The sequence below is a fragment of the Stegodyphus dumicola genome, chromosome 6 (genome assembly GCF_044657685.1).
Source record: "Stegodyphus dumicola isolate Sdum_Otavi_A_Nest chromosome 6, ASM4465768v1".
Taxonomy (NCBI): domain Eukaryota; kingdom Metazoa; phylum Arthropoda; class Arachnida; order Araneae; family Eresidae; genus Stegodyphus; species Stegodyphus dumicola.
Window position 1 is genome coordinate 85,674,687 of NC_140773.1, and position 13,882 is coordinate 85,688,568.

At 30.8% G+C, this 13,882-nt stretch overlaps 1 protein-coding gene across 4 annotated transcripts in view; it reads right to left on the reverse strand.

Moving 5' to 3' along the window:
• LOC118198196 (uncharacterized) overlaps window positions 1-13,882 on the reverse strand; it is a 156,030-nt gene that overhangs the window by 82,749 nt on the left and 59,399 nt on the right. For all 4 annotated transcript variants that reach the window (XM_085818631.1, XM_085818630.1, XM_085818629.1 and 1 more), the window contains one exon: window positions 6,717-7,789. In XM_085818631.1, the coding sequence (XP_085674757.1) occupies window positions 6,717-7,734 (1,018 nt within the window). In that variant the 5' untranslated portion in view covers window positions 7,735-7,789. The remainder of the gene's footprint in view (window positions 1-6,716; window positions 7,790-13,882) is intronic.

Below are 13,882 nucleotides of genomic sequence, written 5' to 3' on the forward strand. Positions count from 1 at the left end.
GAAAATTTATCTCCAGAAAAAATTTACAACACTGATGAAACTCTTTTTTTTAGCAATATGCACCATAAAAAACGTTGGCCACCTCACCATTGGAAGGGGAGGAAATGGCACATTATGCAATATTGTTAAACATATTAAGACATGAAGACATCAGTTTAAAATGGGTATAATTGTTTCTTAAACATGTTACAAAGCCTGTTCAATATGGCATCCATCATTTTTTGAAAGCAAGTTAAACCGTATTACTGCGTTCTCAGCAGCAGCTCTCAATATATTAGAAGGAATGCTATGGGCATGTCAATGTAACACATCTTTCAGTCCCGCCAAATTCTTCAGATTATCACCATAGACGGTGCTTTTGAGATAACTCCATAGCCAAAAGTCACAGGAGTTGAGGTCTGGTGACTGAGGTGGTCAAAAAGTGGAGAAATGTCGGCCTATAATCCGTTCATTCGTGAACTGCCACATAAGTAACTGTGTGACACATGTACCAATATGTGGTGGGGCTCTGTCCTGCATAAAACTGTGGTGTCTAAAATGTCATGTTGCCACAGTTTAGACATCATGAAACGTCTTAACACTGATGCTAAGCGAGCTGCAGTCACAGTGCATGTAACAGGTCCAGCTGTAGACTGCTCTTCAAAGAAAAACTGTCCACTTATGAACCTAGCTATCATACCACATCAAACGGTGATGTTAGGAGAATGCAATGGAACTGGGTAGTTAACATGAAGGATTTGTTTGGTCCAAATTCTGCAGTTATGGGTGTTGCTAATCGCTAATTTGTGGTTTTTACAGATGGATTTTTCTGTTACACAGATAGCACACTCGACTTTTATTGCCTTTAAATGGTAATTTTGTTTAGGTCAATGTTTCTTAAGGGTATACAACATGTTAAACCAGTGTAACAAAAGATAAATTTAGATTTCGACTCTTACTTTGTTTAATAATATTGCATATAGTGCAATTCCTCCCCCCCTGGTGGTGAGTTTTTGAACTTTCCCCCCCATGGAAAACAAATTCCCATAACATCCTTAACACGATTACCAAGCTTGATAACATTTGGTCCAGTACTTTTTCTTTTATGACCATTTCAAAGTGGAACTTTAATTATAACCACCCTGTATATCGTGCAAATAAAACAGCATGGATGACATAAGCATTAATGAATGATTGGTTTGAAAATTTCATACCCGAGGCTTGGCAAACATTTGAATTTAGTTGGTTTACATGATGACGCAAAAATTATCCCAACTATACAGACTCGTACTTCTTTTAAAGTTTTAATGAAAGATGAGGTATCTGTATTTTTCTTTGATCCAAATTGTACGTTCATTATTCAGCCTATGAATATCGGAATAGTGTGCATGCTGAAATGCATTATCCTCATTGTAGACAACTGTATGGCTTTACTTAAAGTTTTAATGAAAGATAATGTATCCGCATTATTCTTTCCTCCAAACTGTACATCCATCATTCAGCCTACAAGTATTAGAATAGTGAGCATGCTGAAATGCAAATATAAAGTAGCATTTTTACAGTCCATATTAAATTTCTTTAATAATGGAAAGACTAATTAAGAATTTTTTAAATACTTTAGCATAAAATCTGCTATGCTAAGAATTTTTAAAATATTTTAGCATAAAATCTGCTATGTGGAGCATCACAAGCTCGTGGGAGGATGTGTTTCCAAATACTCAAAATGTGCTTTGCATAATTTATGGCCAGCTACCATATTTTCTGGCGAGGCTGTGAAGATGACATATGTGAATCTAAAAATTTTTGGATATCGCAAACCAAAGGTGAAATTTTCCAATTAATGGATTTTGTAAAAGAAATGTCAAGGAGTGGTAATAAATGAAGATGATATAACAGAAGCTTTTCATTGTGATGAGAATGCCCCAATCATCAATCAATTAACAGACAATGAAATCAGTAGTATGCTTCTAGATTTAGAAAATACCACTACCAATAGTGAAGAAAGTGACAGAGAGGTTATTGAAAACAAAAAAATTTCCATTGACAGTTAGTTGGAATTCTCGACACAGCAATTACAGGACTATAACAATGGAACTTTGTAACTGAACAAGATATTATATCTGTCTATAAAATTCAAGAGAGAGTATTAGCACAAAAGAACGAAGCAAATTAAACAACTTATAATGAAAGAAATGTTCAATAAAGTAAACAAATAAACACTAAGCCTTTCTTTCTTTTCTTTTTCTTTTTTTTTTTTTTTTTTTTTTTTTTTGTAAATTTTGATAACCTTTAGATCATTATTTCATATTTTTATAATTTCTACATGCCATGTTACTAGATTCAAACTGATGATCTAACACCTGGAAAAATCCCATATTCAGAACCGTCGAAGTCCCGACGAGTCCGGATCTCGAACTTTGTATTGTATTATGAATTTCTGAATAAATTTGATTACTTCTAGATCTGGACTAAAATTTTCACAACATGGAAAATATTTCCAGTAGACAGATATACATGTATATATAGTTGACCATTTTTGTTATATTGTTTAAATGAATAAATAACTGGAATAGCAATTTTTTCCCAATATTTTATTTTACCCCTTCAATAAAGTTACCTAGGCATATTTTTGATCATTTCATCAAGTTCCATAACTGCATTTTGTTGCTTGAGCGATTATAAGATTCTATAAATCATGCAGAAAAATAAACAAGCAAATTACTTTACACAACAAGGTTGAAGGAGTGTAGCAAGACAGTTGGCCATATTGTTATTGTTCCAAAAAAGTGTAGTACTGGCTTTGCTGTGGCTCACACATCAACTGTTAACCACCTTTCTTTTTTTCTTTTGTTTTATATGAAGTTTAAAGAATGTTTTGTTTGTTCTGAAACGATTCTTCTCTGAATAGCTTCATTGTAGGTTTATAAGTGACCAAAAGTCATTAAAAGAAAAGAGATATAGGAAAAATGCATATTAATATTAGGCACAGCTTAATATGTTAGATCAACAAGTTTACACAATTCTTTACAATAACTTACCTAAATTCCAAAAATTTGGTGAGAGGTCTATATATCAATATATTTTAATTACTTTTCCAGTTACCATAAATAATGAATAGATCAACAAGTTTACACAATTCTTTACAATAACTTACCTAAATTCCAAAAATAAGGTTTATTTATCAAAATATTTTAACTATTTTTTCCAGATACCATGAATAATGAATTAAAAAAAATACTGTTTATTTCCTGTCTTGCTTTACAAAATCTTTAAATACGTGGTTTAAAATGCAAAATGAATTTCTTTAGTAACCTATTACAGTCTATATTAAAAACGTAGAAACTGTCAAAATACATCTCAAATGATAATACAAAATAAAATCTTCAAATTTCATTTGTAGTTTTCAGATATGATATTTAAAAGGTAAAAAAGGATTTAAAAGATGCTTTCTTGTACTAATATTTAGCTCATAATATTTATAAAATTTCAGAGCTTAATTTATCATTTATTGCTGGTGGAATTTAAAGATGGATTCTTAATTATTTATTGCTAGTGGAACATTAGCAACATCATTTTAGGAAAGTTTTGTTGCCGAATTGCAGATTTTCGTCACATGCTCTCGTAATTCAAAAGAAAGTTGCTAAAAACTAAACAACTTCAGATTCAATACTGCTAATAACTGTACAAGTTCTCTTTTTGGTACATAATGCAAGTAGTTCAAATATATAAATAAATGCATTTAGACTTCACACGTTATAACACAGTTTAGGTAATACATTTGGAATGATGAAAAATATAAATGTTTTCAAATATGACAGTCGCTAAACTTGAATTTAATATACCATACTTATCTGCAAAGACTCTCCTTCAAATACAAGACTTTTCTTAGATTTTAAGATAAAAATGTAGGTGAGTATTTGATGAGAGTATGGTTCTAACTAGAATTTATTTAATTCTGATTAGAATCAAAAGCAAGCTGGGCAAGCTCCTAATTACATATAATATTTTACTACAGTATAGAAAGAAAAATTAATGATGCATTACTTCCTGTTTGGGTACTTTTTCGTTTCGCTGGCGCAAATCTCGCCAAGCAGACTTTATTGGCGACAACATACAGTATAGACATAAAAAATATAAAAGAATTTTACTTCTAAGAATTCTCTTTTTTTTTTTTTTTTTTTTTTTTTTGAAGGCATAAACATTTTAATATCGCTTAAAATTTTATAAAAAGCCAATAAATAAAGACAATAAATTTGTAAAAAGACATTAATTTAAGAATTTACTATGCTTTCATGGTTCAACATCCTGATTCGCCGGTTCCTATCACGTGACCCGAAGCGATCTCATCTTACATAAACTACTCTACAAAAATCTAATGCTCTCAGTAATTATCTACATTACTTTTAAGTTAAATCTTAATTTGGAACTCAAGTTTAAATGCAAGAAATATTTCAATTCGTACGAATAGCTTACTCAGAAATTATGTAAAACTGCAGTGCTTTACTTCGCTAATGCATTCTCATTAGAATTGATGAATTTAACCCTTGACTTTACCTTTTCTATACTTTCGGCTTCGGGTAAGCGCTGTGACTGCATCCTAATTGACTTAATGACTGAAAATGGCCTTAGACATAAAACTGAACTATCTGATAAAAATTCTATGTAATTATATGACAGTATTGAAAGAAACAATCTGATAAGAAAAAGCTGCGACTTGTTTTGAAAATGAGGCGTAAAAGGTTACCCAGCGAGAATATTCTGTTTGGCATCGGTTGTACCATTATTGGCGACTTTATCGCTTGCGCCGGCAAAACGGAAAAGCACCCCTATTTGTTTTCAGGCATATCAGTAGATGCAAACCTAAACTAAATTCGCTAGATGTAGCTAGCATGATTATTAGTTATGCACTTACATATATGGTAATTACATGTGAGGTTTATTTAGTATTTAAAAAATGTAGTATTTTATACAGTTGGTGTATATTTGGTTAGACTGCATAGAAATAACATTTTTTGAGTTTTTCCTATCTCGCTGAATAACTACAGAGAAAAAAATTGTTCCCAAAACAACCACCTTTGGTCCACTTGTAAAGCACTTCATACACCTTATTAATGCTAGATTGCTTGTTGCCCAAGTGATCCAGTGAAAAAAATTGATGCACTTAAAATGAAAAATCCATAGTACCATTATATTCCCCAGGATTTGATCTTAATATTTCCATCTGTTCCAGTTTCTGGATAACAGTTTAAACAGCAAAAAGCCAAATTCCAGAAAAGCTGTCAAAAACTTCCTCAAAACTTTTTATGCACCAACAAACAAACATATAAAATACAATAAACTACATTTTCTATGATGAAGGAATCCGCAAGCTTCAAAGTAACAGAAGGTAACTGCACAAAATAATAGCAACCATGTCATAGATGCAGAAACCTATTTTTCTTTCAAATGCTACTACTAGTGTTTCCAAATAAACCATTGTAATAGTATAAGCATCTCATACCTCATTTCTGCTCAGCCACTAAAAAAATTCAAAATATCAAAAGCTCTTTTAGCCTGCTTTGATCACTTAAGTCTTGCATACATCATAATATTTATATTCATTCTCAAGCTGTTCTTTTATTTCACTATTAATTTATAATTTTTTCCTTTCAAGAACACCATTTCATGAATAGTTCTGATAAATAAATAATTAACTACATTTTACTTTTACAGGAAAATTAATCCCTAAATTAATGTAAATTAGGTATCAGTTGTAAATTCTTGTATCTGTGCCATAACAATATTAGAACTACAGTGGCATAAACAATAAGAAAAAAAAAAGGGGGGGCAGCTTCTATAGTAATTACATCTTTTATCCACTATTAATAATTAGTACAATCATATTTTCTTTTGTTTAAGAAAACTACTCAGAAAATGGTATTATGATCACTTAAGTGATAAAATCTCAAAAGTAATGCACCTGACCTAAAACATAAAAGTGTAAATGCATTTCCATAACAATGCTAGAAGTGAAAATAAATTTTTATATTTTCAAACACCTTACCTTGATATTTTTATGATATAATACATTAAACATTTATACGTAAAGAAAAAAAAAAAAAAAAAATTCTGACTGAGATACAAGTAAACTGTACTTCTTACAATATTTTGTTTCTATAATAACATACATATTCAAAAGATTATTTTTGCCTTGAGAATAAAGCCATAATATATTAGTTAAACTTATTTTTTGCCTAATCTGTTTGGAATAATTTAATAAGAAGTACAAAACAAACTGCTTCTTTTCATTTGAAATCTTCTCAATAAAGAGAAAAATAAAATTATGCATTATTTAAAAGTTAACTTCTTGTCCAGATACCGCACAATCCATTCTTAACAGATTTAACTGTTGCATTAATTACCAATTAAAACATAATAATAAATAGTGAGTCTAAAAGCTCTATAATGAAAATTCTGGCTCACTCCTCACCACTGACAAAAGTAGATTTTATGGTTCGATTTATAATTTTTTGTTCATTACTCACAAGATAACATTTTAAATACTATACAAAATAACATTTTCTAATAATAAAAAAATTCACATTGTCAATAATCAGATACTTTTTTAATGACTATTTATTCATTTGCAATAAACAAACAGCTGATTGCATTAAAACACAACTTCCATAACCATACCAATAAAAATTTTGCATAACAATATATTAACAAAACATTTCTGATGCAATCTAATAACATACCTTGAAGTGCTGTCTTAGAGACATCACTTTTTATATCTGGGTCAGCACCTTCTTGGACTTTTGCAGATAACCCAAAAAGTTTGTTTTCAGGCACTGATAAATGATGTTGATGAGAGCTTAGCATATTATCACTATGAGCAAATGATGTACCTGCTTCTTTAATTTTATATATTTCTTCCATTTTATCGCTCACAGAGCTAGACATAAAAGAGACAGATGTTTCAGCATCTGAATCAAGAGAGTTTTGTTTTTCTTCGTCCATTTCTGAAAATTTATCTCTACTACCTATGTCACCGGTACTATCTCTATCACAAAACACTGATGTATTAAAATCTTTATCTGTACAAGCATAATTTCTACGTAATCGCTTAGGAGATGTGGGAGTATTTACAGAGCCTTTCAAACCTCTTTTTCGAGAGTCAGCAGAAGCTGTATATAGGTGAGACAGTCCATCAAACAAGTTTTTCAACTGTCCACTACCACTCTGCTTTCCTGTCTGAAGAAAGTCTAATGACGAAGTTGAGGGTGAACTTACATTTAATGATGTCTGAGCATTGGACGGGGTGCTATGGTTTCCAATGGGTAACACAAATGAGTCACTATTTGTTTTATGCGAATTTTCTACAAAAAAGTCACAGTTAGAGACTTTTTTATTAACTGTAGTTTGATCACAGAGCTGCTTCCCTGAGAAGCTGTTAACAGCTGCATGAGTTACTTGCATTTCATCATCAAGAGTTAAAGAATCACCGAGAGATGAAATAGCTACACGTGACTTTCTTTTATTTGTTGGAGTAAAGAACCGAGACAGCCCGTCAACGAGCCCCTTTGGTTTTGGACGAAAAAAACCCATGTTTGAAGATGGAAAAGGTTGTATGAGAAAATCATTTGACTTGTTAAAAGTTTCCGTAGATGTTTTCTCCAAATCTTTCAAACAGCTTGAAAATGAATCATTTTTGGAATTTTCAAGAGCAGCAAGAAATGGATTTCCTTTATCATCACTTGATGCAAAATTATCCATAAAAGCCTGCCGTCTATGCCACTGCTTTTTCAAAGGAATTTGAAAAGATGGCCATCTGCAATATGAAACAGAATATCAACAATATGCAAAATAGAAACAGAAAATCAGAAAGGCTTATAATTGAAACACATATATATATTAACACAGACAACATTTCTACGTAAACAAAAAAAGTAATCAATAAGCAAAATTAAGAAGGAGAGAGTAGCATTGCATACCAAATGAAAAGACTTACAAATAAAAAAAAATCATTGCTAATATTATAAATACATAATTGAAACAAATATGCTTCATATTCTTTAAATGCAGATGTCAAACACAAATCAACAGAAGTAAAGCTTTCATTACAGCAGAATTTACTACCTTCCTGAAAAGCATTCTGCCCTCTAAGAGAAAAAGGAAGGAGGTTTTTTTTAAGGTGCTTAATGTATCCTGTTATAACAAATATTAATGTTATTTCCTTCATTTTTCTAACTTAGAAACAATTATTTTCATGACATAGTATATTTAATTTTCACCAGCTATTGAAAGAAAAATTTCCCTTCCATAACATATTTGATTCCAAAACTGAAATGGTACAAAACTTCTATAATAGTGTTCAATTCCAAAACAGAAATGAAACAAAATTATAATAATTGCAATGATTTTCTTTTATTTATGAAAATAATTAATAAAATACTTTAATATCATAACTTAATACAATTGCTAACTGTTTTTCACACTTTTAAACTATAAACCACTAATAACTGCTCACTTCTTTTCTATTTCTGGATTATTTAATTTTTAACTGCATTTGCTAGACTAAAACATATTCTTGATGAAAATGTTTATATAATGTCCCCTCTATTTTATACATATAATTCAATGACTAAAGTATGGATGTAAGAAAGTGATACTGGATATTATATAGGATATTTACATACACATATTAATAGATACAGTTTAATTGATAAATTACATACAGTAAGACAATGCTCTCAAACTGGCAGCCTACAGGCTACATGGGCCACTGAAACAATTTTATGTAGCCCACGATTACATTTCAATTTGTATTTGCTACAAAAATTTCAACATTTTCGTTACTTGAAGTCCGAGTTTGCATAATTTCCATTGCCATTAAAAACAAACGTGAATAACACACCAGAAAATCTATAAATGTAACTAATTAATTTAAAATGTGATATAAATCTTATTCCAGGATATGAAGACATGGATTTGAATAATTTCTATTTCAGGGTTCATAAACATTTCTGCACATGAAAATTAAGTACTTTTAAGGACCATTAATGAAAAAATTAAGGCCCTATGAGCAAATGAGAATTGAATAAATTCAATTAAAAATATTATCTATGCCTGAACTCTACTTTTGTAATACCATCCTAAAAATAAATAGATCTATTAGCAGGATGCATTATTTTTAAACATAATTTAATTAACATAATTATTAATAAATTTGAGAACAAAATAAACTTTGTGAAATTTATCAAGCAGCATTAAATACTTTACACTTAAAATAATTGGACATATCTGAAAGAAGATAAGTGACATTTTATTTATGTTTTGCTAACAGTTTATTTATTTTATAACAATATTTGTTCTTTGTTGCTTTACATTGATTTTTCTTAATGTCTCAATCTAGAGGTTTAGTAAACAGCAGGTATATTTTTATGTTAAGTGGCATAGGTTAATATGAGAAGTAAAATCATAATAGCATGATTCATAACAAAAGACTGGCTGTTGTCACAGCTGCTGTTTGCCTGGAGAGAGACCTGCTAATCAAAACAAACCTGAAAGGCCTGATGTAGGCACATTAGGGAAGTTCTGAAAGTTAGGTTCTGTCTAATGCAGTTAGTGTCATAACTTTATGTAAGTTCAATGAGTTGTATCCCAGTTAATATACTTTAAGATTCCAATAAGTCACTAAGAGAGGTGACAAGTTGTTTTGTATTATTTTAAGTTTTACTAGATGCAAAGAATAAGTTTTACATTAATTTTTACATTTTTGTGTTTTATTTTGTGACCATTGTAAGGATTAATGACAGGCAATAACTCACTTTAATATGCAGAGATAATTTTTAAGGGTATGCAGTTAGTTATAAATAATTAAATTAGGTAGTTAGATAACCTTAGTCATTATGGATTTACATGGCCACTATTAAATTTTATTTATTTTATAACAATATGTTAAAAAAAGCCTTATTAAAATCCTAATATAATAAAATTGCACAGTTTAAAATACATGTAATTTATGACATTGATTTTTAAATGATATTAGGAAAATTACACATTAAAAGCTACAAAACATAACAAGACTCAACAAAACATTTATGCGTCTTTTTAATTTGAAGCCTTGCCAGACATTTTGGCTAATTTATATCGATTTTCTTCTCTTTAAGCATTTTTTCTAACAATTGCAAATTTGTCTCAATATGCAAACCAATGTTCTCACTAGTTTCTGCATGCTTTATCTAATAACTTGTCAACCTCTCCACAATGTACCTATGAGGGTTGACTTGATCTGGTAAAAATTAAATATTCCAACCCCCTTCCCCGACAGACATGAAACAAATTATCACTATGTCTGAAAGCAACTACAAAGTCAAAGGTTTCATTAAGTTCCTTATTTAAAAAGGACTTTGAACATAAAGGCATGCTCTTATGCTAACAAAATCAATTTCAGCTCGTGGTGATGTAATTAAACAAGAAGAGTCAAATTCAAACTTAAAATGTGGACTAGTATTCAAAGACTATACAATTTACTTTTAATTTAAGCTGGTTCAGTAACTCAATCATCATAACAAATTCAAATGCTGGCAGCAAAAATGCAAAGACGGAAATGACAGGAACTAACACAGCAAGCAAGCGGAGGTCAGACACACTATCTTACACTCCAAAAACCCCAGTTTAAAAACCACCTAAGTGATCGGCATTCTGATGAGAAAAGAGAAATGAGAAATTAGAGTAAAGGCTGAAATTATAAACAACTGGGTAGTTTACATGCACACTGCACAAAAAAATCTGATGTGCACACCACATGACTTCCTTGCACAGAATATTAAATTATACACATTTTTCCTGCATTTCATTTAAACTTCTTGAATTGAATTAAATCTACTTCGTCAACAGCACATAAACCACAACAGAATAAGTGCACTTTTAAAATTCACTATATTTACAATAGCAACACTTCAGCACTAGGTTCTCTTAACAGCATTACATCTCATTCATTTTATAATCCAAATGTGAAAAAATCTGAAGAATTATTTAATTGCTGCCACATGTTCGATTCAAATACTATAATAAATCTAAAATGATGTAAAAAAATTAGGCTTAGCCGTACTTAAAGAACTTTTAAATTGTTGATATCTACAAATATTGCATGCGGGTTAACGAAAGGGATAAAAACCTTAACCGGAAAATAAGACAACATAATTCAATGATTTTTTTAAAGCAAAAAATGCAAAATTTTCCGAAATATACGAATACAAAAACCATGCTCACGGAGCCGAGTAACAGAGTGGGTATATGTGTGTATATATACATACAGTCAAAAGTCTTTAATCCGGACTTGTTGGGACTTTGGCGATTCCGGATTATAGATCATCAGTTTAAATCTGGTAAGATGGCATGCAGAAATTATAAAATTAAAAATATGAAACAGTAATTTATGAAATAGACAGCAATTATGATCTAAAAAGTATGAAAATTTACAAAAAAAAAAAGCTTAATATTTATTTGTTTACTTTATTAAACATTTCTTTCAATGTGTGCATTCGTAAAGCATACATTACGCATAGTAAAAATTAGAAAATTGCAACCAGAAAACTATTTGATGTGTATTCGTGATATTTATAATAACGAGAAATTTGATTTAAATCATATCAAATACGGAGTACATCGAGATGAAATACTACATTTAGTAAAGAATTATAAGTCTAATAAAATAAAATCATCTGCCCTGAAGATGAGGATGGTGCTGACAAATCAACTTCCAGTTCATTACGCGCCGCGACGTCCCCCCCCCCAGAGCAGCGTGAAATTGATAAGCAGATTTTGGAATGGTTAGAGAAACAAAGGATATGCGCCTTTATCCATTTTTTTGCAGCAATTCCAGTTTTTGTTTGATGGACATCGAAACATGCTTTTGTTTTGTAGATCCTTTGGCAGCTCCAGAATCGGAAATTCTTTTTGACATAATCAAAAGTTCAACCTTACTTTTATAAAATTACTCTAACAGTCTGCAAAAAATAATAAGCCGGATCCAATTAGAAGATTAAGGCACAGCGCAATCTGCAACATTAACTGAAATAGATAATTAGATAATTTTAGCTTAGCTTATACCGTCCATTATACATTAAACGTACATGCGTAAATGTATTATGCGCAAGCATAAACGCATATGCACATGCGCAGAAAGTTTGTAGCTTTGAGGTAAGGATTATAGATCATTCCGGATTATGGACGTCTGGATTAAAGACTTTTGACTGTATTTGTGCATGTCAAAAAATAAATATGGTCAGTTTGGAATATTTGCACTATGAATAATCATTTCATTTGGGAATACATTTATATATGAACAGTTTTTTCTCACCACTGAATATTAATAAGAAATGAATCTGTTTGACAGATAAATAACTGCAATCTGTGATGAAGATAATTTTTAGTGATTTCTCTCTAAAAACACAAGCTTTATCAGAATCAAAACGCCATGATTTGTCAAGCTACAATACGAAATACAGTTTATAATTATTTACATACAAACAAAAAGTTTTGCTTGTTCTGATGACCCATATTTTGGCTGAATGATTTAATCACAGATGATACTGAATGACTGGAATCTTTTACTAATGAAGAGAGGGGCAACAGAGCATACAGTTGCATTGAATTTGTTAGAATATCTAATGCACTTATTGTTTTATGATGGAAAGTTATAAGCAACCCATCATACACTGTTTATTGCACGAGTTCAATGAATGCTATAAATGGCAGTTGCGACTTGCCATAGCATATGCAAAATGTATGGAGAAAATGCAGTTCATGACAGGACTTATCCCAGAGAGTTCGATGCTATGAACTGCAGTTGAGGCTAGCTACTGCATACATCAAATTTGCGGCACAAATGCAGTTCAAGACAAGACATAACATGGCTGGCTTCAGAAATTCTATTATGGAAATATATGATGTAGAGGTCAGTCAATTCTATATATCCATTAGTACTTTCTGGTGAAATTCTAGATCAAGCAATAAATAAAAGACCACATCCATTTACAAGTTAGCAGAAATGCAGTCAGTACACAGAACAACAGTCAGAAAACTGATCAAGGCAGCTGGATTCAGCACGAAATTCAGTCAGTGGATTAGACACCAATTTTCTATGAAGTAATGAGACAGTTGTTTTCTCGCAGTAAAAGTGAACTATTTTGGGGGGGGAAGTGAGAAATTGATACTTCAAAAGACTGTGTGATGAGACGCAAAGCTGTGTCACCAAAATCAAAAGAATGACTACATCTCACAAAGGTTTTATAAAGCATTTTAAAGTAAAATGATTAATTTACCAAGGTGTAATACTTTAATCAGTCAGTGTTTGTCAATCAGAAAGGCATTATTTTTCATCATTATAATGCCAGATCTCATTCTCTTTTAATCCCTCAGAATAAATTACTCCACTCAGAGTATTTACCTGATCTTGCTCTTACAGATTACTCTCTAACTCAGATACTACAGAACAGCTTCACTTTTCAAATCTTTGATGAAGAAGGGTATATAAAAACAGCATCGACTTTTTTAACTGGAAAAACAGAAGATTTTTATCAGTGTGGGATAAACCAACAGCCAGATAAATGGCAAAAAGTCATATATAATAATTCATCTAACATATTGGATGCTTTATTTTGCTGGCTCCAACAATAAGCTCAATAATTCCCCAAACTACTGTCACATATGACATGTATTTCAAAAAACAAAACCTTTCAAAAGACTGCATGAGAGCTACATTCAATTTACAGCAAGTTGAGAAGCACCAAATTGGTTTGTCACTTGTTGTACTAAGACAAATTTTTGAAAAGAAAAGCCAGGGAAAAAGGCAAATTATAATGCTATGAAGATTTCAATGATGGTTTTTGTGTGGATTTATTTTTTAAAAATAATC